Below are 23,581 nucleotides of genomic sequence, written 5' to 3'. Positions count from 1 at the left end.
CTATCCTGATTAAGTGACTGTTGAATTAAGAGAGATCACATTGTTTTCTCTTGAATCATGCAATAGCACTCGCTTTCTGTAATTATTTAATAATAAATACATGTTCGCTAATGCATGCATGTTTGTTTAAAAACATAAATATAATGGTTTGAAAAACAAAAGTGCATACCTTGGCACTGGAAATTCATTAATCTAATATTAATGAGGGAAGATAGTCACCCTATGTAGCCTTCACACATCACTCTCAACACTGATGAATAAGTCTTTCAATACAAATGCAAAATATGACGAAAAACTCTCATCAGACAAACAATTTTATACATCCATTGACAACTTATAAAAAATAGAAAGTTTTGAAAACCATGCATGGTTTATACATATGTTGACATAATATGAACAAAATAGGAATAAGTATTACTGAGCAGACACTTTTCACCATTAATCAGCCTGATATGGGTAGTTCAAGTCCATTGATGTCAGCCTGACTGAATTCTGACATCAACTATATCTACCAGAATACAGTCTGTACAGGGCCGACTCACTTGGCTTCACGGAGAGCATACACTGATACTATTTTTTTCTTTCACTGACGACAGCCTGATGTCAAATAACATCTGGCAGCTCTAAAACGATTCTATGCGTGATTAAATAAAAAAACGCAAAGATATCAACCATGGTATGTACCTCTTGTGAAAGTCTACACTCATGATACAAAAAATTCCACCAGCAATATGTCCAGCATATTATAATGGTTCTACCAGGCCACCTTTAATTTCAGTCTTCACTGATAAAGCATTTGTTATCCACCACAAATAAATTTATTCCACACTTAAAAAAGGCATCTTACTGGTGGTGCACATCTACTGAGATAACATTTTCTAGATGCAAAGCAAATACATATATTGATTCAACAAATTATAAATTTCCCTATATTAGAGCACCACATGCACACCTCACTACATAGAATTAAGTTACTACCGCTCAGAAATCTCTGAACTAGTTTAAGTAACACTAATTAACAGCATTCACATTTTATCCCAACTTGTTCATTTAGTTACCTGTCTTTCCTGTTTCCTTCCACTGCAGATTCCAAAGCTGGCCAACTGACACCATTTCGTGGAAGTTTGGACTGAGCAAATGGATAAATCCAAACTAGAAACCACTTATCACCGAGCAATTCCTTAATATTTTGCTCAACCCCGTAATCATAATCCATTATATTGTGTCTTTTTTCATAGGTAACGATTCCCCGCAATAGAATTGTTCCATGAATGTAGAGAAGTGAACCTGAGATAAACATGCCAGCCACATTTACTATATATAGGAAGACAAAAAACGATGACGGTGAGGCATCGAAGCCATAGACAAGCATGGCCAAGGGGCAAAGCACCTGAAAAATCATAATATTATTAATTACAATTATTGGTCCACACCGCTCACACTAATAATCAACAATGAAAACTGAATTAATGGTACTCTAAATGAATATTAACCTTCATTATTGCGATGACGCCCCAGGTAAAGTGCTTCCATATGAAGGCATTGTTGAATATAGTTGCATACATTGTGGCAATGAACAAATTCAGAATGAACATTAAGTAATACCTATGATTGTAGTGTCCAATGCAGCATCCCGTGAAAGGACAGTGATGCTCCCTTTTAAGAATGCAACATCCACATATGTCACAATGCCAAGATCTTGGAGGAGCAGGTAAGTCGCACGACTTGCATAGGTGCCAACCTCGATACACAGAATCACTAGTTTGCTGAGCAAAATTGTCCTTGCTCAGGCTCGTATCACATAGAAAAGTGGCCATAAAGTTGCTTGTAACATTAATCATGACTAGAGTGCCACAAAGAAAGTGAAATGTATGCCATAGAGACCAAGGTGTGTAAACCGTAGGTAACACGATAAACAACTCAAACCAATACATAACAGGTATTATAAGGAATATGAATGAGAATGACAATAGGTCCATAAAGGTCTTTGGGTAACACTTTTTCCGTATCTTCATTTCTTTATAATTGTAAATACAACACAATGTAGCACTAGCTTTAACTTAAAAAATAAATTTCTACATTAAACTTACACGGAGAAACATATTAAGTATTCATTCCAGCCGCAGTCAATAAGTAAATAATTTCAAAAGAATTAACACGGTTCCACAATTTCAACTTTTTAATGAGACCATTGTTTACAGCAGCCTCCGTACCATTATGTCCACAATAAAATGTAAAAACAACAACTCGACCGTGGAAGCACACTTGAATCTGCTTGGCATCTTTCCACTTACGGCAAGGTACGAAATATTCCAAATAATCTCTTCTCACGCTATCTAAAACGAAAATTATCTACAAAGGCAGCCGCCAAGATCATTTTTAAGATAATAAATGAGCATCGTTTTAAGACTTTCAAATTTAGCGCGTTGACATCAACTTTTCGAACAAACGATTTCTGCGATCATTCAGCGATGTAAGAAAACGGAGTGGAAAGATATGGTTGGGTTAGTTTTTACATAATTTTTTCGTTATATATTCTTGATTTTTTATAAAGGAATGCGATATGCATAATTATTAGTGTCTCATGATTTGACTGAAGCATTAATTCTTCTAGCTCGCATGTACGCCTTCCTTCATACAGTTAGCACAAATTAGTGACTTGCAATAACATTGACATCAATAATCGCTCATACATTTTTTCTTATTTAATATTTACATTGCATTGCGGAAATTTAGCATTTTCATTAGCTAAACCGAGAGTTTTTGACACTATGCCTACTTTGTTCCAAATGCAATTGATCATTAACTATCTCCTTCAACATAAATTTGTTTTTAAACGAACGTGTCCCAACTCTTGCAAAAGAGATTTTAATAAGTCAAATTTCACAGGTAGAATTATCGGGATAAGTTCGTTTTATATAGTATAGTTGAAAACATCGTGACTTCATAACCAATCTTTGAACATGTGGGAAAGGTAAGATAAGGTTTAGGACATGGTAAGGTTGTCATCACTTTTAGGGTGATATGGAAGTGAAAGGATTTAAGACAGCCTTTAAGTCGATTTGGCTTCCATAAAGCATTTTTTAATTTTATTCCTTGCCATATTACCAGGGAATAACGAAAGTGGACATTGAATCAATAGGGAATAATGAAAGTTATGCCTCGAAGTAATTGCAATTTTCTCATTTGTAAGTTATTTTAACAGGCTTTATCTCCCTTTTGAAATGTGAAAACTGTGATTTCATGGTTGATTTTTGGCCTCTTATACTTAAGTCTCACACTGTAGGGAAGGCAAAAATATGAAATTACAAATACTGGTAACACAAAATTTTATTGGTAAAATGATATTGATGTGTCTTAACAAACAATATAGCTGAAAGGCTGTTTTATTTTGCCATTAAAATGTCATACTACATGAGAGAGACAGAGATACCACACTTTGTTGATGTGCTCTTACACCTAAAATGCAAACTGATGCCAATCACCTAGGGTGCATCTGGTCTTTAGCCCTGTTCATCACAGTTTAACCTGTTTAATTATGAACCAGAACAATCCATAATAAGTCTCATCAATAAAAACTCCAACTGAGCATCAATCTTATGAACCATGGATAAGAGCCTCAAGATAATATTTTTGACTAGAGATGGATAAGGTTCTTTGCCATTAGCTATGATTTAAAAAAATAAGCTTTCCTTAACTAACGGTATGGTAATATCAAGTCAATTTACGAGAAGAGTCTATCCTTGAATCTTGAAGGTTCTCACTGAGCTCTTCTGGATGAATATTTTTAAGTATTTTTTATCAATTTTTACCTTTTTTCCTAATAATCCATGAAACATATATTTATTAATATATCCAACAAGTGATCCTCATCATAAAATTATTACAAACTGTCACATTAACCCTTTCAGTGCAGTGGGTCATTACATCAGCTTTTGCCGCTCGGGTGAAAAGTGTGGTGGGCCGGCATATCAGCTCTTATGTAGTACATTATTTAATTTGACCTAACCTCTGACATTGATATATTTTATTTCAGTAAAAGTAATATCTACCTATGAAATACTTTATCATCAAAATAAAACTCAGTTTTAAAAAAGTTTAAGTAACTAATCTACCAGGTGAGGGTATGGCTCCAACATAAATTTTGTTTATTACCATGGCCTTTCCCTTTCTCTCATGAATATCTTTCTTCAACTCCATATTAGAATTCATAGTTTTCATTTTATCCATGAGCTCCCTTGCTTGGGTATTCTATCAATGAGCTTCCCTACATTTTGAATGTTTCAACCCTGTGAAGTGCTGTTTCAAATCAGACTTAAAACCATCTTTTTATTTACACTCTTTCATAATCCTTCTATCAAAAATGCTTTCCTATACATTATACGCTCCTTGCCAAACAATTCTCTTCTTAATGTTCTAAATGCTTTTCTAGTTTTCCTCTAATCATGGTTCCCACCCAAACTGAAATATAAAATTCACGGTTTTTTCCAGGTTTTCACGGTCTAGATGTCGTCAAATTCACTGTCTACAGAAAAACCATTTTAGGCAGAAATATTGATCGCGTAACAATCATCAGCCGCAGTTTAACTAAAAATTTAACAAACGCGACAGACGCCGTAATAGCAAACGCAGCAATTATTTATTAATTATTATTATTTTTATTAATTTTATTTGTCCAGAAGATCATATATTACAGTGAGCCACAGAACATAGATATAGGACACGTCATGAATGTTAAATGAATCATAAAAATGTAGCATACTGAACAGTACGTAGATGTAACACTATGAAAGTGCTACCTCTCTTGACGTCGCTGGTAAAATTCAGCTCTGGCTTAAGTTTGTGAGCAGGAATATGGAGGGACCAGGGTGCCAGGGGATTTAAGAAGTGTCTGAACTTTCACCAGGGTTAATGAACACTTTGGTTACCAGTCTTCCGGCTTTGGTGCAGGCTTAAAGTCAATGTGTCGCCATGGCACACGGACTAATAATTACGCTTAGAATATACGTGCACAGATAAATGTGTGGACAGTGTCTACGCATGACTGACTTTGAAACATGATCAACATATCAATTTTTCTTTTGCTCTTTCAATCGTAGTTCTAAAATCAAGTTTGAGAGATTTTTAAGGTTTTATGATGAAATTCACTGTAGACTAAATTCACGGCTTATTCACGGTTGAGTGGGAACCCTGTCCAATTTACTGCCTCCATAGCTACAGTGTTTGGGGAAGGCCTACAATATTTTTCCTGACTTTGAAGGATGGATTTCCCCTTCCTGCCTGAATCCAACAAGTGATCCTCATCATAAAATTATTACAAACTGTCACATTAACCCTTTCAGTGCAGTGGGTCATTACATCAGCTTTTGCCGCTCGGGTGAAAAGTGTGGTGGGCCGGCATATCAGCTCTTATGTAGTACATTATTTAATTTGACCTAACCTCTGACATTGATATATTTTATTTCAGTAAACGTAGAAATAATTTGTCAATATTAACCAGTTTAACCTCAATAATAAAAAAACACACTTATGTAATGTATATGTTATAAAATAGCGCTGTATTTTTTTTACCTACTTGCTACATTTTATAAAAATACCCTCCACATTTCTCGCCAATATCCCAAGAAGAAGGATAGCACTAAGAAGGTTAAATCTCTCTCACGATTTTTTACAGGCCTCAGTTATGAAGAACAAAGCTTAAAAATGGGTTAAACCAAAACCTTGAAACCTAAAACCTCATCATCATGAGTCAAAATTCCAGGTACAAATTTTCCGAACTATGTGGCGTTTATACAATAGGAAAAAAAAGAAGTGAGGGCCGTTTCAAAACCTACATATCAAATGTGGACATTCGCTCTTGGAGTGCAAGTAAGAATGAAAGAAGAGAATTTTTTCAAGAATTCATCATCAATCCAGAAATTTACTCAAATGTAAGTTCATACTAAATAATGTCAATTTCAATGCAAACATTACAGAAAATTTGAATTGAAATAATTACTAACAAATCTTAAGCATTGCAAATATCTTAGAGAAGAAGTGTTGTCTTGACCATTAGTATTAATGTAGATATCTTCTTTTCTGGGGTAACCAACCAACCTCAGACAAGCATGTGCATACCAAGATATTATTTTAATTAAGCAGTGTTATAAAAGCTTCCATACAGAATAAATTAAGGTGTATAATTTTAAAAAATGAAAGGTTTAGGGAAATAAAATAACATGACAGAAGACACATGAAAAAATTTATGCAACAGCTGTTTCAAAATCTGGGAATATTCATGAAAATTTCCATTGCTGAAGATACAAAAAAATTTTTAATTGCTTACAATAATATCCACTTCTTCTTTTAGGAGTTTGGAGACATTTATCTGCCATCAGCTATTGCACTTGCGGGTGCATTACTTGCAAAAAAAAATTCTGACATCAGGAAACTGTCAGCAGCACTAGCTGCGAACGGTATTGACGTAGATGGAGTTTTGGAGGTAGGTACTGGATCAGTTATTGCATATTAAGTAAAGCACAGAAGGTATTACATTTACATTTATTTTATTTACATTTCTTGCTTTAGATAAATAAAACATATTCATTAAAAATAATACAGTCCTTGATTTCAATGACAGTCTGAGTTGTATTGCAGCTGCGTTTTCCATGATTTAAGAACATTCATTCCATATTCCATGCTGTTAAAATCAGGGGTGCTCATCTCCCCTATTATGAAGGGTCCACTCCCCAGACTAGATTTGGAAAAATTAACTGATGAAAGTCAAAGCTAAAACAGTAACTTTTATGCTATACATTATTTATTTATTCAGATCCTTTAAAAAAAATTCATTCACCTTAAAAATCTACTCCTTTCCAATTTTGATAAAATACAAGCATAAATGCAAACTTCAAGTTCAAGAATATTTTTCTAACTTTTCATTAAGAAGTTTGTAAACCTTAATAAATTCCTTAATTCAGAATTGGTGTTGGACATCCATTCTCTCCTGTCCAAAAAAAGAAGTCCTGCAGGACTAAAAATCCTTTCACATTGTGCTGATGTAGCAATACCAGTATTGTAATCAATACAGATATATCTGATATTGGTTGAGAGTTCATCACCAGTGATACACTAGTGAACATATCTTACTGCTTCCTCATCTGCGGTTGAAAGCTCCTGCCTTTCAACCGCATCCCAAATCTTTGAGTGGTCTCATACATTATCATCTAAGGTGTGTTCCTAAACTTGGGTGGTCAATCCACTGAGCCCAACTTTTGTTTGGATGCACAACTACACTGCTATATTGCTTTCTTTGATTAAATTTTATTTTCCCCTTTATGCTGGACAAGCTGTGTGCCTAAATTCGAACAGAACGACATATACCAGAATTTAACTAATAGAATTTATAAGTTGACCCTAATAAAAGCTAATAATTAATTAAATAGTTAAGTACATTTTTACAACTAATTTTAATTTATAAAATTGTCAATCCGAAATTTGCCATAACGTAGTATAGCATTCACCTTTATAATTCCCCAAAATATTTATACATACTTGTAATTTAGCACGGCATTTAGCAACAGTTTAACCCTGGCAAAAAAACCACCTGAAGTTTTCACACAAGTTAAAATCTGCCTATCTGAAGTTTTTCTGCATAAAAGATTGGTTTCCATTTTTTCAAGGTTCATTATTAATGTATTCAGCAATGATATCAAAGATTTTGGCAAATTCAGAGTTGTTTCATCTACGTCTACAAGCTAACCCGCTACCTGCCTCAATAGGAATGTGGCAGGAGGCGTTGGGGCATCATTTACATATAGGAAAGAAATGCTCAAACCATATAACAGATATTTATTGAAGTCCTTTATTGATTCAGGGAAAAACAAATTCCCAAACCTATCCGTTCGGCAACATATCTCTTCTAATTTATTATTTATGTTTGACTGGGAAATGTGGTGGAATTCTAATGTAATGTTCTCCGTGTCACTCTTGAAGACAACTATTCTCAATTGCTCAAGCAATCTAAGCCTAATGCTCATCCCCCCAGTCTCTAGTGGCTCACAGACTAATTCGCTTAGCATCTGTGTAATGCTTTCTCATGTAATTTTCTGAGTTTTTGCCAAAATAGGGATTGCCAAACAATGTAAGGATAGGCAGTCTGAAGACACCCAGGCAGTACATTGTAAATCATTGAGGTAAACTGGAAGGAAAAAATAAGGGAAATTAAGCACTCTTTTCTTATGGGTTTCTTGCAACCATGCTGACAAACATCCAGGGTAGGGACAAAATGGAGGCCTAACTTTAGCACCTCCTTAGATATTGTTATTATATCGTTTAAGAGAATTAAGGTACATATTTATGAACATGAAGAATGTTTCTATTCCTATTTCTACATATTGAGGAGAAATTACATAAGACCATTATTTGAAAATCATTCACATTTATACATAAACTGATGGCTACAGAAACCAAGGTCATGAGAAAAAAAAACATGTTCTTATACAAACAGCTATGCATACTATTACCTACTTATTAATAAATATCTTGTAAGGAAATATTAAGTGACTTGCTCAGTGCTGACAGATTATGAGATGGACAGTTATTAACCCATAAATTTTCTATCCCGTTATCATGAGATAATGATCCATAAGTACTTCAAATCAATTATCCAGGTAAAAAAATCTGTCGTGGCCTTTATACAAAACCAAGTAGCGGTGATAAAATCAGGGACCAGCTGTGAGGAAGCAAGAATTGGGAAAGGAGTGAGACAAGGCTGTGCTTTGTCACCCATAATTTTCAACATTTGCACCGAGAAAGCCATTCATGAAATCAAAGAAAAGTCCTCAGGAGGGAAATAAATGGAGAAAAATTAGCAAGCTAAGATTTTCCGATGACATAGCCATCATAGCAGAGACAGAGAAGGATTTGAAAAATATTCTGGTTTAAATGTGTAGGATACTGGATAGATATCAGTTGAAAATAAACACAAAGAAAACCAAGTATTATAGTTTGCAGCAGAAGAGAAGAAGTCAGGACTAACATTAAAATGGGGAAACAAAAACTGGAGGAGGTGGATGAATCTATTAGGAAAACTAGCAATGGGAAAAGCAGGAAAGAAATTATCAGCAGAATAGCTGAGGTGATGAGAGCATTCCACCAAAAGAAATATCTACTTACAGCGAAAAATTTAAACATAGAAGTAAGGAAACAGTTTATCAGAGCTTACATTTGGAGTATGTCTCTGTGAAAGTGAGGAATGGATAATGATAGCTGCGGAGAAATCAAGGATAGGGGCCTTCGAAATGTGGTGCTATAGGAGAATGATGAGGATAAAATGGATCGACCAAGTCAGAAATAAGGAAGTCCTAAGAACAGCAGGGGGAAAGAGAAGCCTCATGACTTTATAGAACATATCTTGAGACATGATTGCCTGATGTAGACAACTGTAGAGGGAAAGGTAAATGGCAAGAATGGAAAAGGAAGACCTGGAATGTAATACATGGAACAGGTAAAGGAGGATGTGAAAAGGAATAAATACATAGGTGCGATAAGGTTGGCTGATAGAAGAATCGAGTGAAGAGCTGTGTGAAACCAATCTTTGGATTGATGACCGGCGATGATGGCCTATATTCAAAATATTTGGCTTCCGTTAATACCCTTAACAATTATGTTTGAATCTCCACAGTTAATTTGAGAGAGGGATAGTAAACCACAAGAGTGATTTTAACATTAAAATATTGCATAGGTACTTATGATAAAAGTTGCAAATCCCATTATCTAGAAATTGGAATATTTTTAAGATATTTGATTTCACCAAAACCATGAACATATTATTAACGACTTGACAAATTTAAAATCTTCCCAGATGTTTCAACACTTTAATAAAATGTGAATTGTATCTTAACGCCAATTGTGCCTCTACTGCTGATCTTGGTAGAATTTAATCTCCTTCCTCCCTCACCTACCCCACACATTCACTTCTGCCTATTATCCTAAATGGAGGGCCGGTTCTAGAGATTTTTTTAGGGTAAGCAAAAAACATTCTGGCCCCCCACCCCAAAAAGATAAACTGAAAGGTAGTATGGCTTCTCTCTGGCTAAATTCAAAATAAATACAAATATCATAGGAATAAGGTTTGAGACTAAAATATCAGCATGAACTTATAACATCCTTATACATTGAATATTATATTTTGAGAGCTTAAAAACCAGAACTTTAACACCCTCTTTTTCCTGGCACCCTAGGTGGCCGAGTACTTTGCTTACCTCTGAGTCTTCCCCCACCTCATGGATATTTATGAGAGGCTTGCACAAAATATTTATGTTAGTTGGCTCTCCCCCCTTAAAAATGACACATTATTGTTGAAATCCATCGGGGTAATTAAAAAACTGTGTAGAAAGTACAAAGTAGTTGCCTTTTACCATGTTTGATTTATATGTCACTACATCCAAAATATATGCATTTAAAAGCCGCACTACATGAATTCCAAGGATTTTTGGGGACATTAATTACTAATTTTCATTAAAAGACCCCGCACCAACCAGAAAGTGGAGCGGAGCAGACTGAGGATGAAGGCACAGCTTATTTCCCTGAGCAAGAGAGCATAGAAGAGCTGGTCTCCTTTGAAGCACCTGAGTCAACAGAGGTTGAACAAGAGCCAGAGGACAGTAGACGATCCTCTTCAACAAAAAGTCAGCAATTAGAAGAGAAAAGTAGCAGATCTTCTTCAATAATAAGGGAACAATTGGAGGATGCACCTAGACAACCTTCAATTGAAAGTGAGCAACAACCTGATGATTTAGAAGAACAACCATCAACAGAATTTGATACTCCACTTGAAGGTCAAGCGACAGATTCATCATCCACAGATAAACAAGAACCTAAGGAGCAGATAAGGCAACCTTCAATTGAAAGTGAGCAACAACTAGATGATTTAGAAAAACAACCCTCAATAGAAATTGAATCTCCGATTGAAAGTCAAGAAAGAGATTCACCATCCACAAGTGAACAACAGCCTGAAGAGCTGAAAAGGAAATCTTCAGAAAATGTTGAGCCACCACCCGAAGAACTGAAAAGGAAATCTTCAGCGAAGGTTGAGCCACCACCTGAAGAACTGACAAGAAAATCTTCAGAAAATGTTGAGCCACCACCCGAAGAACTGAAAAGAAAATCTTCAGAAGATGTTGAGCCACCACCCGAAGAATTGAAAAGAAAATCTTCAGCAAAGGTTGAGTCACCACCTGAAGAACTGAAAAGGAAATCTTCGGCAAAGGTTGAGCCACCACCTGAAGAACTGAAAAGGAAATCTTCGGCAAAGGTTGAGCCACCACCTGAAGAACTGAAAAGAAAATCTTCAGAAGATGTTGAGCCACCACCCGAAGAATTGAAAAGAAAATCTTCAGCAAAGGTTGAGTCACCACCTGAAGAACTGAAAAGGAAATCTTCGGCAAAGGTTGAGCCACCACCTGAAGAACTGAAAAGGAAATCTTCGGCAAAGGTTGAGCCACCACCTGAAGAGCAGAAAAGGCTTCCTTCAACTGATATTGAGCAAAAGTTAAAGGATGAAAGAAGACTGACCCCCAAAAGTGAGGAATCATTAAAAGGCACATTTCAACAGCCTGAAACAAGTGATGAACCAAAAATGGCTGATGAAAGCCAACCTGTATCAAAAGAGGTGAAAACAAAAGAGAGCATTTCAGAAAATTCAAAGATATGTGAACAGGTTCTGCAGGAAATCAGAAAGAGCATGGCAGAATCCTCACAGCAAAATGAACAAGCATTAGAGGATATTAGAAGGAGCATTGAAGAATCCTCACAGCTAAATGAACAAGCATTAGAAGATATTAGACAGAGCATTAAAGATATCTCACTCCTAAATGAACAAGCTCTAGATGACATTAGGAAAAGCATAGCTGAATCCTTACAGAAAAGAGAACAAACTCCGCAAGGCATTAAAAGACTGCCTTCAACAACAAGTCAGACCGATTCAGAGAAGGAAGAAACTCCACAGGATATAAAAAGACAGCCTTCAACAACAAGTCAGACCCATTCAGAGAAGGAAGGAACTCCACAGGATATAAAAAGACAGCCTTCAACAACAAGTCAGACCCATTCAGAGAAGGAAGGAACTCCACAGGATATAAAAAGACAGCCTTCAACAACAAGTCAGACCGATTCAGAGAAGGAAGGAACTCCACAGGATATAAAAAGACAGCCTTCAACAACAAGTCAGACCCATTCAGAGAAGGAAGGAACTCCACAGGATATAAAAAGACAGCCTTCAACAACAAGTCAGACCCATTCAGAGAAAGAACAAACTCCACAGGATATAAAAAGAGAGCCTTCAACTACAAGTGAAACATATTCAGAGAAAGAGGTTGAACCACAAGCATCTACAAAGAGTGAGCATGAAATTGAGGAAGTTGAAAGTGATCTTTCATCGAAAAGCATAGAAAACACAGCCGATGATGAAATATATCCTACAACTAGTGAAGATGTGCAGGAGGATTACGTGAGATATCCTTCTGTGAAAAGTGAAAAGGAACTAGAAGACTATGCAAGGTCTTTGTCTATGAGTGAACAAACATCAGAAAAAGATATAAGGCAACCTTCAACATTCAATGAGCTGGATGTGAAAGATGATGTTGAGTATCATTCAGCAGTAGAAGAAGATGAGATAGAAGAGAAGCCTCCCTCTACTCCTCCTGAGCAAGAATATAAGAAGACACCAGATTTAGATTTACAATCAAGAATAGACTCCTTAGAGAAGGAAAATGAAGAATTACACAGAATCATCTCTGATATGGAGTTAGAACGAGACAATTTAAGGAATGAGGTAATGAGTTTAGAAGAAATGACAAAGAGCCTTCAAAAACACGATGCTGAAAAGCATCAAAAACCCGATGGAGATGCGGGTATGAAGGGTGAAATGATGATTGAGGATTTGATTGCCGCCAAAGAAAATGATTCAGAATTTTTAAAAGGGCACATATCCAGGCTACAGTTATTTATGGATACTATCGCATGCATAAGCAAGGAAAGAGATAGCTTGAAAAATTATGCTCAGAAATGTGAGTGCATGGAACAGGAAATCTGTAAATTGAAACAACAGAATTGTGAATTAGAGAGAGACCTGGAAGAAGCTGACGATGAGATAGAAGACTTGGAGAAGGATCTTAAGGATGCCAGGTGTGTAGAAAAAAACCTACGAGAAAAACTATGCCAATGTGAACAGAAAGTGAATGCAGAACGGCGGAGGTCAACTGATTTAGAAAATTCTATGTCAGGGAACAGTCAGAGAGCAGATGCACTAGAAAGGTAAGCAAAAATCACAAGAAATATGAAACCATTGTGTTTCAATACTAGTTCTCAAAGATTATGAGAGAGTCAACCTCCCATTATCAAAGAGTATTAAGAGAACAGAATAATTAAATCCAGAATATTCAAGACATAATGTACGAATGAAAAACAGAATGCTTGATGCTAATTTGTATTTTTATTAAATTCAAAACTAGACAGTTGATTCATAAGAGCAGTGGCGTAACTAGGAATATGCTTTGGGGGATAGGATGGCCTGGGGTGGTGACCCCTCTCCCCGGGAAAATTTTCGAAAAATGACTTGCCTGGAAATGCATTTTACATCATTTTGGCTCTTAAAATTTAACTTCCATCAGATGAAGTCAGTGGCATAGTCAGGGGAAGTGTCCGGGGGGGACCAAACCCCCCTCCCTCCCAGAAATATAAAAACACAATTACTTTCCTTCATAAAAGAAAAAACAAAATTGTGAAAAAAGATGAATTTACACAATATTTCTTAAACAAATTAAGTTTTTTTTTCAATTATGAAAAGTGTTAAAATTAGCTTAAACCTTGACTTAGTACCGTTTTTCAAAAATTTTCCCCTAGCCTTGGATCCCCCTGAACAAAAGTCCTGGCTACACCACTGGATGAAGTTATTTTAAGTCAAAACTAGAAAATAGTTTTAAATATTTTTTATTTCTGTGAGACTTTGGGGGGTATCTATCCCCCAATTCCCCTCATAGTTATGCCACTGCATAGGAGGATGACTCATAAATCATAATTAATGGAGGTTTCTGAGCTAATTGATGAAATATGTATCTAGCAACTAGATGATCTTTTATCGTTTTTTCATCACATAGTGACTTAATTGTACGAATGAATGAATATGTATACCATTTGATTCTCACTGTCACATTCTTCTCTGAATTTTTCTCATTTTAGTCATAACTTCCAAATTTATCATTCAATAATCAACCTTAAGGCCCCTATTAGCCGAGGCAACCAGATGCGCCACCGGTGGTGCGTCTGTTGGCGCGTGTGGTTGTCTCAGCTAATAGGGGCCAAAGTGGACTGCGCGGTTGTGGGGCTCAGGCGACTGGTTTCGGTGGAAAGTCTGGTGGGGCATATGGTTGCCTCGGCTAATAGGACTCATTTGATTCTATGCCCCACGACTGACCAGTTCCACCGGACGCGCCACTGGTGGCGCGTCTGGTTACCTCGGCTAATAGGGGCCTAACTTCACAGCTTCAATTAATTCCTTAACATAGCAATTATTCATTGCCATTGTTTGATAAAAACAGAATCCATCATGAATAAAAATCTTGATACATAATACCAAAAAAGATAACAATTTAAATGCGGGTCACTTTCATTACAGAGAAAGAGATAAAATGGCAGAGGCACTGAAATCGGTAGAAGATGAACTGGCAAGAATGAAAAAGAAAGAAGAGGAGGAAAATGCAAGGTGGAAGAAAGCCATGGCAGAGTTGGAGAACACAGTGAAAGACCAAGAATCTGAAAGAAATAGGATGTCCATCACATTACAGAAAATGATAGATGATGAACTTATCACATTGGAAAGGGTAAGTTAAGCAGCTCCTTAACATCAAGACTTATTTAAAAACAATCTTTACAAATTGAATGAAAACTAAACTATATATGTTTTTCCAGATAAAATATTTATTAGATCACTACCATGGTTTCAACGCACTGAGTCATCCACAGGCTTGAGGATGGCGCAGTGCGTTGAAACCATGTAATTGATTGCGTTGGTGTCTCATAAATATTTTATGTGGAAAAAGTTGATTTTCATTCAATATGAATAAAGTCCATAAAGTAACGCCTCAAACCATCAACATCTCTACAAATTATGCGAATATGAAAAGTAGAGCAACAACACGATATGCAATTGTGCTCACAATTTAAACCATTACATGGGTAAAGACTGATTATACAGGTAGTGCCGGTGTTACGAGCAACCTGTCTTTCTTTAGTGAAAATGGGTCATTCATTGTAGGCAAGGAGGTTGGAATATAGTGGAGGGGGCACCAATGGTTCCGAGCGTGGAGCAAAGTGTGGCAGGAATGGGGGTGCTTGGGTAGGATAAGCCACACCTACTTTGGCCAAAACATTGGCAATCTCATGAGGGTTCATGAGTATGTTTTGGTGAAATTTTTGGTTATAACTCGTTAATGCATTAAAATACTCTATGGAACACATGTAGTAAATCTACTTTAATTACTTTATTGGTAGGCTTCGCGAGGCTATGTCTCAAACATATTTTCCCAGGGAAAATTTATTGTCAATCACCACGGTAATGTTCTACAACCAGCTAAGCTGAAAATAAAATTACGCACTTATACTGGCATTTAATTTTATTACAGCCAATTGAAATCTAAAAATTACAGTAAAAACGTACATTTTCAAGGATATCCCCACCTGTCAAGTGGCTAACAGGACATATTTAAATTAACAGAAGTATCGCAAATGATGGAGCGCTTCGATGACAATCACCAGCTAAATACTAGCAATTATGGTTGTATATTTCACTTCATGTAACGCATTTGTAGAACAAAACTTAGCCAACACAAAACATCAGTCAATAATTCCAAAAATTGTCAAACTAAGATGGCGAAACTGTGACACGCTAAAAACTCAGAAACGGTGCCTCCAGATATTCCAACCCCCTTGATTGTAGAACTTACGAGCTAAGTACAAGCTGTACAAACCGTCAGAACAGATAAGGAGATGTACAGGAACTGTACACGAAATTGCAGCCACCAATTCACTAATGCCTGATGAGAAGCTATCAAACAGAACAGTTAACACAGTTTCCATGAAAACTTCACTAAGAGTTGGTGAGCTGCTCCTGAATATGCATCCCTTATTTTTTAAAGGAGTAATTTGAGAATAGCCGAGCATAAATAATACAGACCTTGAGCAAAGTCCCAGATTTTAAATTTTCAGATCAATGAATCCTCAAAGAATTTATCAACCTTTCAGAAAAATGATATATGACATTATTGCTAATGACCAGTGATGCCCAAGGTTAATCAAATACTGGTCCGCTTTGATCAAACAATATTACCGTAAATGAAAGGATTCTAAGTTTCATATTTCTGAGCAAAGCCGCACTGGCTTTGATGTTTTTGAAAGATATCTGAGAATTTATCTCCCTTATGAAGATTTGAAATAGGAATTTTCCTTTTGCTACTCAAACTATGTGAACCAAGCTTAGAGCATTCACATGGAATGCTCATCTGGTAGCTTGAGATCCTGGAATGTACTGTGTATGATTACAGAATACATATTTAGGAAATCTCATGCATGATTAGTAAGATAAACTCTCTCATAATTCTTCATAGGATTATTAAAAAGTTTCCTAAATATTTCAAGACCTTACTTCAACACTTGGTAAACATTTCATTGACAACTTTCAATTTCAACAACAAGTTGGGCCTGTGTACAACCATGAAAGGCTTGAAAAATAAATAGCAAAGTACACTGAAAGCTCCTTCATGGCCTCCTAGAGGGGGATAGATGGCAGGTTGCGCAATGGAAATAAATTTACAGGAAAAAATTTGGCGGAATTTTTAAAATGATCTGAAATTATAAGAGCTATGATAACAGCATGATCAAAACTGTTTAGAGTCAATTTTAAATATTTGAAGACCTCAAACATTTGATGGTGTGCTTATTTAAGGAATTCACTATTATCAGCTAATGGAAGGACTACAGCCTTAGCAGGACTGGTACCACCCACTGCATATATGTAATATCTTCACCCATAAAAACACTTTAAAATGCTGAAGAAAGAATTAAGAATTATTTTTGCTTTTCCATTGAATAGATTGAGTGAAGAGTTCTCGGGATTGCCACTGGGTTAGGAACTGCATTACTGCCAAAATTTCTAAATTACTGCAGTGCCTGACCTGGTGGCTATACCGAGAACTCTTCAGGCAAAACACTGACATAATGTTAACATAACAGGTCAAATGACCAAGCTCTTACTAATATATAACATTCCAATCATCTCTAGTATTAACCTCAATTATTTATTTCCACAGGAAGCTGAGCGACAGGAACTATGTAATTTGAGAAGAGCATCAGTGGATAATGAAAATTTGATGGAGAAATTCAAACAAGAGATGGAAATATCTAAATCTACTTATGAAACTGATGTTAGCCATTTACGAGAAAGCTTAACAAGCAAAGATGGGGATTTACTAAGGATGATTACGGAGATCGAGAAATTGAAAGAAATAGTAAAATCTCTGGAAGATAAGAGGCATACACTTGAGCAACTAGTTGGGCACCAGAAAAGAGAAATTGACGAACTGAAAGATAAACTAGATGTAAAATCGAAAATCGAACAAGGAAACATGGAGCTTTCAGTTGAAGACATGGAAATAAAAATCGACTATGGCGATAAAAATAATAGCAGCTACATTTTAAAAGCCTCTTCTTCAGAAATGGAAAACACTGAAAAACCTTCCACAAGAGAAAAAATGTTATCAATCCCAGTAAAGCTGGGTCCATGTGCTGAAAAGAAATTGCTGAACAAAAAAATTTATGAGGCCAATATTTGCAACCAAGCATTTATTTCCCGTTTTAATTGCTTAACCAAGAGCCAAAATACTCAAGCTGTGAAATTTGAAGTATGGGAGAGTGAAAAGATTATTCTACCAAAATGCATTTGATTGAGCTAAAGAGTGTGAACACAAATATATATTTAGATCCTTTTCATTTGTTTTTTTTTTTTTGCTTTCAAAGGGTTTCAAGAGAGAACAATTTGTATAAAATGTAACCACTTTCAACGCAGTAATTTATATCTTTAAAAACTGAAAAATACAGTGATGATATGAAATTGCAATCATTTTTAAAGCATCCCTTTGAATCACTTCTTATCACAAAAAGATAAAATAACAGTACCACACAATCACACTTGGCATTAGATGGCTGCTACAGGCCTAAAAACAGGCAGAAACCCCAATGGTCACTGTGACCAACATGTTTCTGAGACTGCATGTGGATTCACCCAGTTTGAAGAAGTACCCATCTAGGACAGACTAGCCAAATAACCTCCTGCCTACTGAGTAGTCAGCACTGTAGTAAATTCAACTTCGAAAGGTCAGGGTGATCACGCACTTCGTTACGCAGAAAAGTGAAAAAAATAATGAAAATATTTACAATTTTCACCTGATGTAAGACTTATGGCACTATTTATATATTACTCAACATTACCATTGTTTTAAGCTGGAACTCTATGTAAATTTGCAATAATAGGGATAACAATATGCAGAATTGGAAAATGTAAACATGCATTTCAGATTTTAGAATTCATAATTAATGAATAAAAAAAAAATTAAACAGTCAATTTAAAAACCAAATATCACACATGACAATTACTCTAAATTCAGCTGATTCAGGAAAGATATAGCAGATGTTTGACATAAAATAAACGATCGCTTTTCCACAAATATCTTAATATGCATGATGCATTTTGTCTTACAGAGTCATCATCTGGTACAAGGCATCATTGTATGTTAGAACATCACATTTGTACATTTTGAGTATGAAGTGGGGAGGATTTGACAAGTTTGTGGAAAGGGAGTGAAATGGAAGAGTGGTGGGGAACCAGCGAGATAACAGAAAACTAAGGAAATATGGAAAAACCTGGGCAGGATGAGGGATATAGTAATAGGTGTAGAAGAACAAATTGGAGAAAAAAACAGGGAATTGAGAAGGCCAAGGGGTATCGATAAAAAGGGGAGGGATGAATAAGAAAGGGCATCCTTTCTTTCATCCCACTCCTTCAGAATCTTTCCCTTTGGCCATTTCCCTGTTTTTTCCCCATTTTGATATTCCACAATTCTTGAATTTAAAATTATTTTCATATGTTTTATATTAACCATCAATTTTTTTATTTAGTAGTCTTGTCTTCTAGAATCTAAAATACATGTTTCATTTTTCGAATTCTGTTGTTATTCTCATTCCTGTTACTGCCACGTTAAATAGAGTTCCAGCTTATAATAGAGCAAATGCTGTGTAATAGCATAGAGCAAGTATATAGTTCGGTAAGTATATAGTGCGTAACGGCACTCCTTCTTTGCAAACTTTCAGAAGTCCGTAAAGTCTGGGTAGTTTAGGAGCACTTTCAAAAAAATCACGAGAATGCTTAGGAGAAACCTTGTGGTGACCAGATACACCTCCGTCACCAAGATAGCAGATTTACTCAGTAATAGTGAAGACAAATTGCCCGAAAGCAACCACGAAGGGGTATATGAGATGAAGTGTGATTCTGGCCAGGCATACATCGGCCAAACGTCTAGAGCTCTTAGATGCTGCCTTCAAGAGCACTGGAGAGCCATTATTAACAGGCAGTTTCGTACCTCAGACATCGATGAACACACAATCTAAATGTGGAAGAAGCAAGATTGATCACAAAAGAAAGATGCTATTATTAAGCGTCCTGCATTCTACACTTCAGACCTGTAGAAGCAAACAGCAACATTTGCAAAACATGTCATTGAGAGAACCTGAAAGCAGTCAATCATCAATTACAACCAGATTGTGCTATTCCAGTGCATGAGATAAAAATATATTTATTCACCTAAATATTTCTTATTGTGTCCACAGCTTCCAGGTACTAAGAGCAAGGCCCATTTCAATGTTCTGGCCACAGCTTTCATGAACAAATGCTTCAATGAACTCATCCACCACTAGCCGCATACGTAGCCGTTGTGTTTTTGAGCGCTTGACAATTTTCACTTTTCATTTAGTCGCGAAAAATAGATATCGTCATTTAAAAATCTAAAAGTGTGAAATATGTACTCCTGGAGTAATTATCTTCAAATTTAGGCAGTAAAAAAATAGGAAACCACCCCATTATTGCAATATATTTGTAGGCAATAAAAAAAACATTTTTAACTTAGGTCTTTATTATAAGCACCATAGCAGACTGGAAAAACTTATTTGAAACAGTGGTAAAGAACTTAGATGAGTGCATTAATATAGATACAAAATTTAAAACAACAAATTTTTATTGGTTTATTGCACAATTTTCAAGGTAAATCAGGTATGTTTACCACAGCTCAGGGAAATGGAATCAATTTTCAATTGAAACCACAAGGCTTGAATAATTCTGGAAATACTGTCGCAAAAGCCAAAGAACAAAAAGGTTTACAGCCCATTACTATAGCATGAATGGAATGAAAATGACATCATACAAGCACCACTTCTCTACACAAAATTATCAATGTAGCCTTATTCCCCCAAAAACAATATTTTACAAATACATTATTATAACATGGAAACTTATAAGTAGGTACTCAGAGGATAAATAAAACCAACTTTGACTACTTCTTCTGTGATGGAAAATATCATTTATAATGATTACAACACCAATCATTTTCAACTCAAGCACTTAATCACAATAATCAGAGCAGATATGGTACAATTATTGGATGAAAAATGGTTTGCACACCTACGGACCCAGAAATGAATCCAGGACAAAATTAAGCTTTTTTCATGAAACGCCTCATCCATACTTGAGAGTTCTGAGGAGAGTACTTCATAGAGCATTTCAAGTGCAGGGGGATATAAAATTGCAGAATCCATGGTACCTTGAACTAGGAAGAGATAAATGTTAATGGACTGCAAATCTCAACCCTCCTTTCATTTCTTAAATAATACTTCCTTGACCTCCATCTACATGTCAATAACACAATAATAATAATAATCGCCTTCACTTACAGCCAAGCAAAAGTAGGCAAAATTTCAAAATTAATAAAAGAATAAAAAAAACATGGTATAAAACAGAAGCGTATTCAATGAACGAGGAAATAATTACTGTTGGTGGCATACAATCACTTGAGTAATCACCTCATTCTGAATCATTTATTTTTTATAATGAACAAGCTTTTTCTCTTATCCATTCTGGATATTAGCATGTACATTAGATAAACTTTGGTGCTGATTAGTATGTATGTATTAAAAATATGCAAATCACAGTAAGAAGCACAAGAAGCCATTGACATCACAGCAAAACCTCTGCCAGCCAATCGGGGATGGATACATATATTCATTTGATAAATACTGTAATGTTTAATGTGTGATTATCTGTAAGAGCAAAACCAACCATGGATGCCCACATAAATGTAGCTTTACTTGTAAAATTGAAGTACTTGAATTCATGCATCACACACCGATGAAAATTGGGTTTCTGTACGCTAATGGTTTGCCCAACAAGAGCCTATCCAGCACATAATAAAAGTACATATGTAATATTTCAGTCATGCCATGTGAATGGCAATAAATTCACATAGATTGCAACAAGAAAAATTTCCCTGGACCGGGAATCAGACAATGGATTTCTATGACATTCCATAGGAATTCAGGAATATCAGCTAAGTCATTCATAGGAATAGCATAGTGGTCAACTCACTGGCTTAGAAAGCCAAAAGTCTGTGGTTCAATTCCGGGTCCAAAGGAATATTTTCCGTGGCAATTTAAGTGAACAGTATTTTACAAGGCCATCAAACATTGAAGAATCAAAGACTTGTGAATCAAACCCTCTATGGATCAGCAATGCATAGATGCATACCTTGCCAAAGGTAGATTAACATGGTACCATATACGATTCAATTTTCATTACGTATAGATATCCTATCGGTACTGATGCTGCAGTGTTCAACATAAGTAAAGCTTATATACATTATCAGTTTGCATGGAAATTTACACAAAATATTTTAGTGAAATTAAAAAATGGGCAATAATATAACAAGTATAACAAATGTTGGGTTATCTGTCCTCAACTAGGTATCCAATGATAGTGGGTACAATCATATAAATAATAATAGAAACCAGGATACAATAGAGAAATGTGGCAGAAATATATACTCGACAGGCTTTTATGTGTCACACAATTAAATGCATCATACCTTTGAAGCCACTCTTTCAGCATTAAACTTCCAAAAAGTTAGCATGAATATCTCACTGCTATTACTACTTGGTTCAACAACACTGAAGGAAATTCAGACAGTTGAAAACCTTACACATCTTTCAGGGTACAACATACAGTAAACGGAAACAATATCACTTAGGTGAGAAAAAAATTTAGCATTTCTCAGTTAGAAGAGAAAATTAACAGTTCTCAGTTAGCTCTTTTTATGCACCTATATTGATTCACATGGCTTTATTAGAACACATACTGAAAACTTCTTCATAGGGGAAGGTTTCCCTACAAGATATTTTATTCAAGATACTATGTAAACACTATTTTCCTCATCTCAATTTTAAGTTTTCCAGATTTTACATAACTTTTATTGGATCTGAGCACAGAGTAACTCTATGGTCTGAGCAATTAATTCATACGAAAAAACTTCATCCATTATACCCTTTTCTTGATTTGCTTTTTTAAGCGAGTCATTTTAAAAGAATAGAAAAGAAAGAGGCATAATAATTGTACTAACTTATGAGGCTAAATTGATTAAAAAAAAGAAAGCAGCACAACATAATGTTGAACTCTGATATCAAGAGGTGAATCGAAGATGGTGTGATAAATTCTGAGTCAATTTTTGAGAATTACCAACAGAATGTGTAAAAGCTGAAGCAAATGCATAAACAATATTTATTTTATCATCATGATATATCCTCATTTTCGTATGTTCCTTGCATCTTAATTTCCTCAATATATATGATTAATGAATGTAAACTTAGACCTCTGGCACAGTGATCTTTACAGGCATTTGGCCTATTATTAGCCTATCTTAACTTCATCTTTTTAAATCCAAATCCTAAAAAATATGAGCCCAAAAAACACTCACTCAGAGATTCGACCAGAAGATTGGTTCCTGAAGGACACATTGGAGGGATTGGCACACACCAGACAGCCCCAGGCATGTGACTTTCAAACAGGGGCTACTCCTTTCCCTAGCCGCCCATGCATTTCAAGGATTTTTGTTTGGAGGTTTCTGAAGGCTTCACCCCACATTTTATCCCTCTAAACTTCTAAGAGCAGCCCAATGCTCTACCCACTAGGTCACCATGCTTCCCATTGAAAGGTTACACCATGTGCTTCCTACCCTGATAGAGTGATATCCACACACCATTGACCTAGTCTGGGGTCAACACAAACCAACCTTCAAGTTAAATCTGTGAGTGAGCAAGAATGATAGAACAATGACATGGCATGAAAATCCAGATTGTGTTCCTAGCAACTAACAATGGCATAAGAACGGCTTGAAAACAAGATCAGCAACATCAGTGGACAAACAGAAAACCTCCAACAGTATGATTTTGC

At 35.8% G+C, this 23,581-nt stretch overlaps 3 protein-coding genes across 6 annotated transcripts in view; 1 reads left to right on the top strand and 2 right to left on the bottom strand.

Annotated features, from left to right (window-relative positions):
- Positions 1-296: 296 nt before the first annotated feature.
- On the bottom strand, positions 297-2,026 carry LOC124167104 (probable palmitoyltransferase ZDHHC24). Its single transcript, XM_046544896.1, has 2 exons — positions 1,494-2,026; positions 297-1,390 (listed from the first exon to the last, which is right to left on the bottom strand). Exons 1-2 carry the CDS (start codon positions 2,013-2,015, stop codon positions 1,055-1,057), a joined length of 858 nt encoding a protein of 285 aa, XP_046400852.1. The 5' UTR covers positions 2,016-2,026; the 3' UTR covers positions 297-1,054.
- LOC124167103 (trichohyalin-like) lies at positions 1,624-18,145 on the top strand. 3 transcript variants are annotated; one of them, XM_046544895.1, is made up of 6 exons: positions 1,624-1,711; positions 5,675-5,930; positions 6,350-6,481; positions 10,508-13,296; positions 14,657-14,861; positions 17,346-18,145. In XM_046544895.1, the coding sequence occupies exons 2-6, from the start codon at positions 5,745-5,747 to the stop codon at positions 17,976-17,978; spliced, it is 3,945 nt and encodes a 1,314-aa protein (XP_046400851.1). In that variant the 5' UTR covers positions 1,624-1,711; positions 5,675-5,744; the 3' UTR covers positions 17,979-18,145. The 3 variants fall into 3 exon arrangements, with proteins under 3 accessions (XP_046400851.1, XP_046400849.1, XP_046400848.1); XM_046544893.1 differs by lacking the exon at positions 1,624-1,711 and adding an exon at positions 2,214-2,300; XM_046544892.1 differs by lacking the exon at positions 1,624-1,711 and adding an exon at positions 2,421-2,504.
- LOC124167105 (DNA damage-regulated autophagy modulator protein 2) overlaps positions 6,529-23,581 on the bottom strand; it is a 39,496-nt gene continuing 22,443 nt past the window's right edge. Inside the window, exon 7 of one of the 2 annotated variants that reach the window (XR_006866612.1) lies at positions 6,529-6,733. The gene's annotated coding sequence lies outside the window, so the exon portion shown is untranslated. Of the gene's footprint in view, positions 6,734-20,303; positions 20,910-23,581 lie in introns of those variants that run through there. The other variant, XR_006866611.1, reaches the window with a different exon arrangement.

The sequence above is a fragment of the Ischnura elegans genome, chromosome 10 (assembly GCF_921293095.1).
Source record: "Ischnura elegans chromosome 10, ioIscEleg1.1, whole genome shotgun sequence".
Taxonomy (NCBI): domain Eukaryota; kingdom Metazoa; phylum Arthropoda; class Insecta; order Odonata; family Coenagrionidae; genus Ischnura; species Ischnura elegans.
The sequence above is the reverse complement of the archived record's forward strand: the minus strand, read 5'-3'. Positions and strand labels throughout refer to the sequence as shown.

Bases quoted from the DNA above. Each gene is read 5' to 3' on its own strand.
- LOC124167104 (XM_046544896.1), bottom strand. From the start codon at position 2,015: ATGAAGATACGGAAAAAGTGTTACCCAAAGACCTTTATGGACCTATTG. The intron at 1,391-1,493 runs GTTAATATTCAT...ATGATTTTTCAG, and splicing joins GCGTCATCGCAATAATGAAG to GTGCTTTGCCCCTTGGCCAT.
- LOC124167103 (XM_046544895.1), top strand. From the start codon at position 5,745: ATGAGTCAAAATTCCAGGTACAAATTTTCCGAACTATGTGGCGTTTAT. The intron at 5,931-6,349 runs GTAAGTTCATAC...TTCTTCTTTTAG, and splicing joins ATCCAGAAATTTACTCAAAT to GAGTTTGGAGACATTTATCT. The intron at 6,482-10,507 runs GTAGGTACTGGA...TTTCATTAAAAG, and splicing joins ACGTAGATGGAGTTTTGGAG to ACCCCGCACCAACCAGAAAG.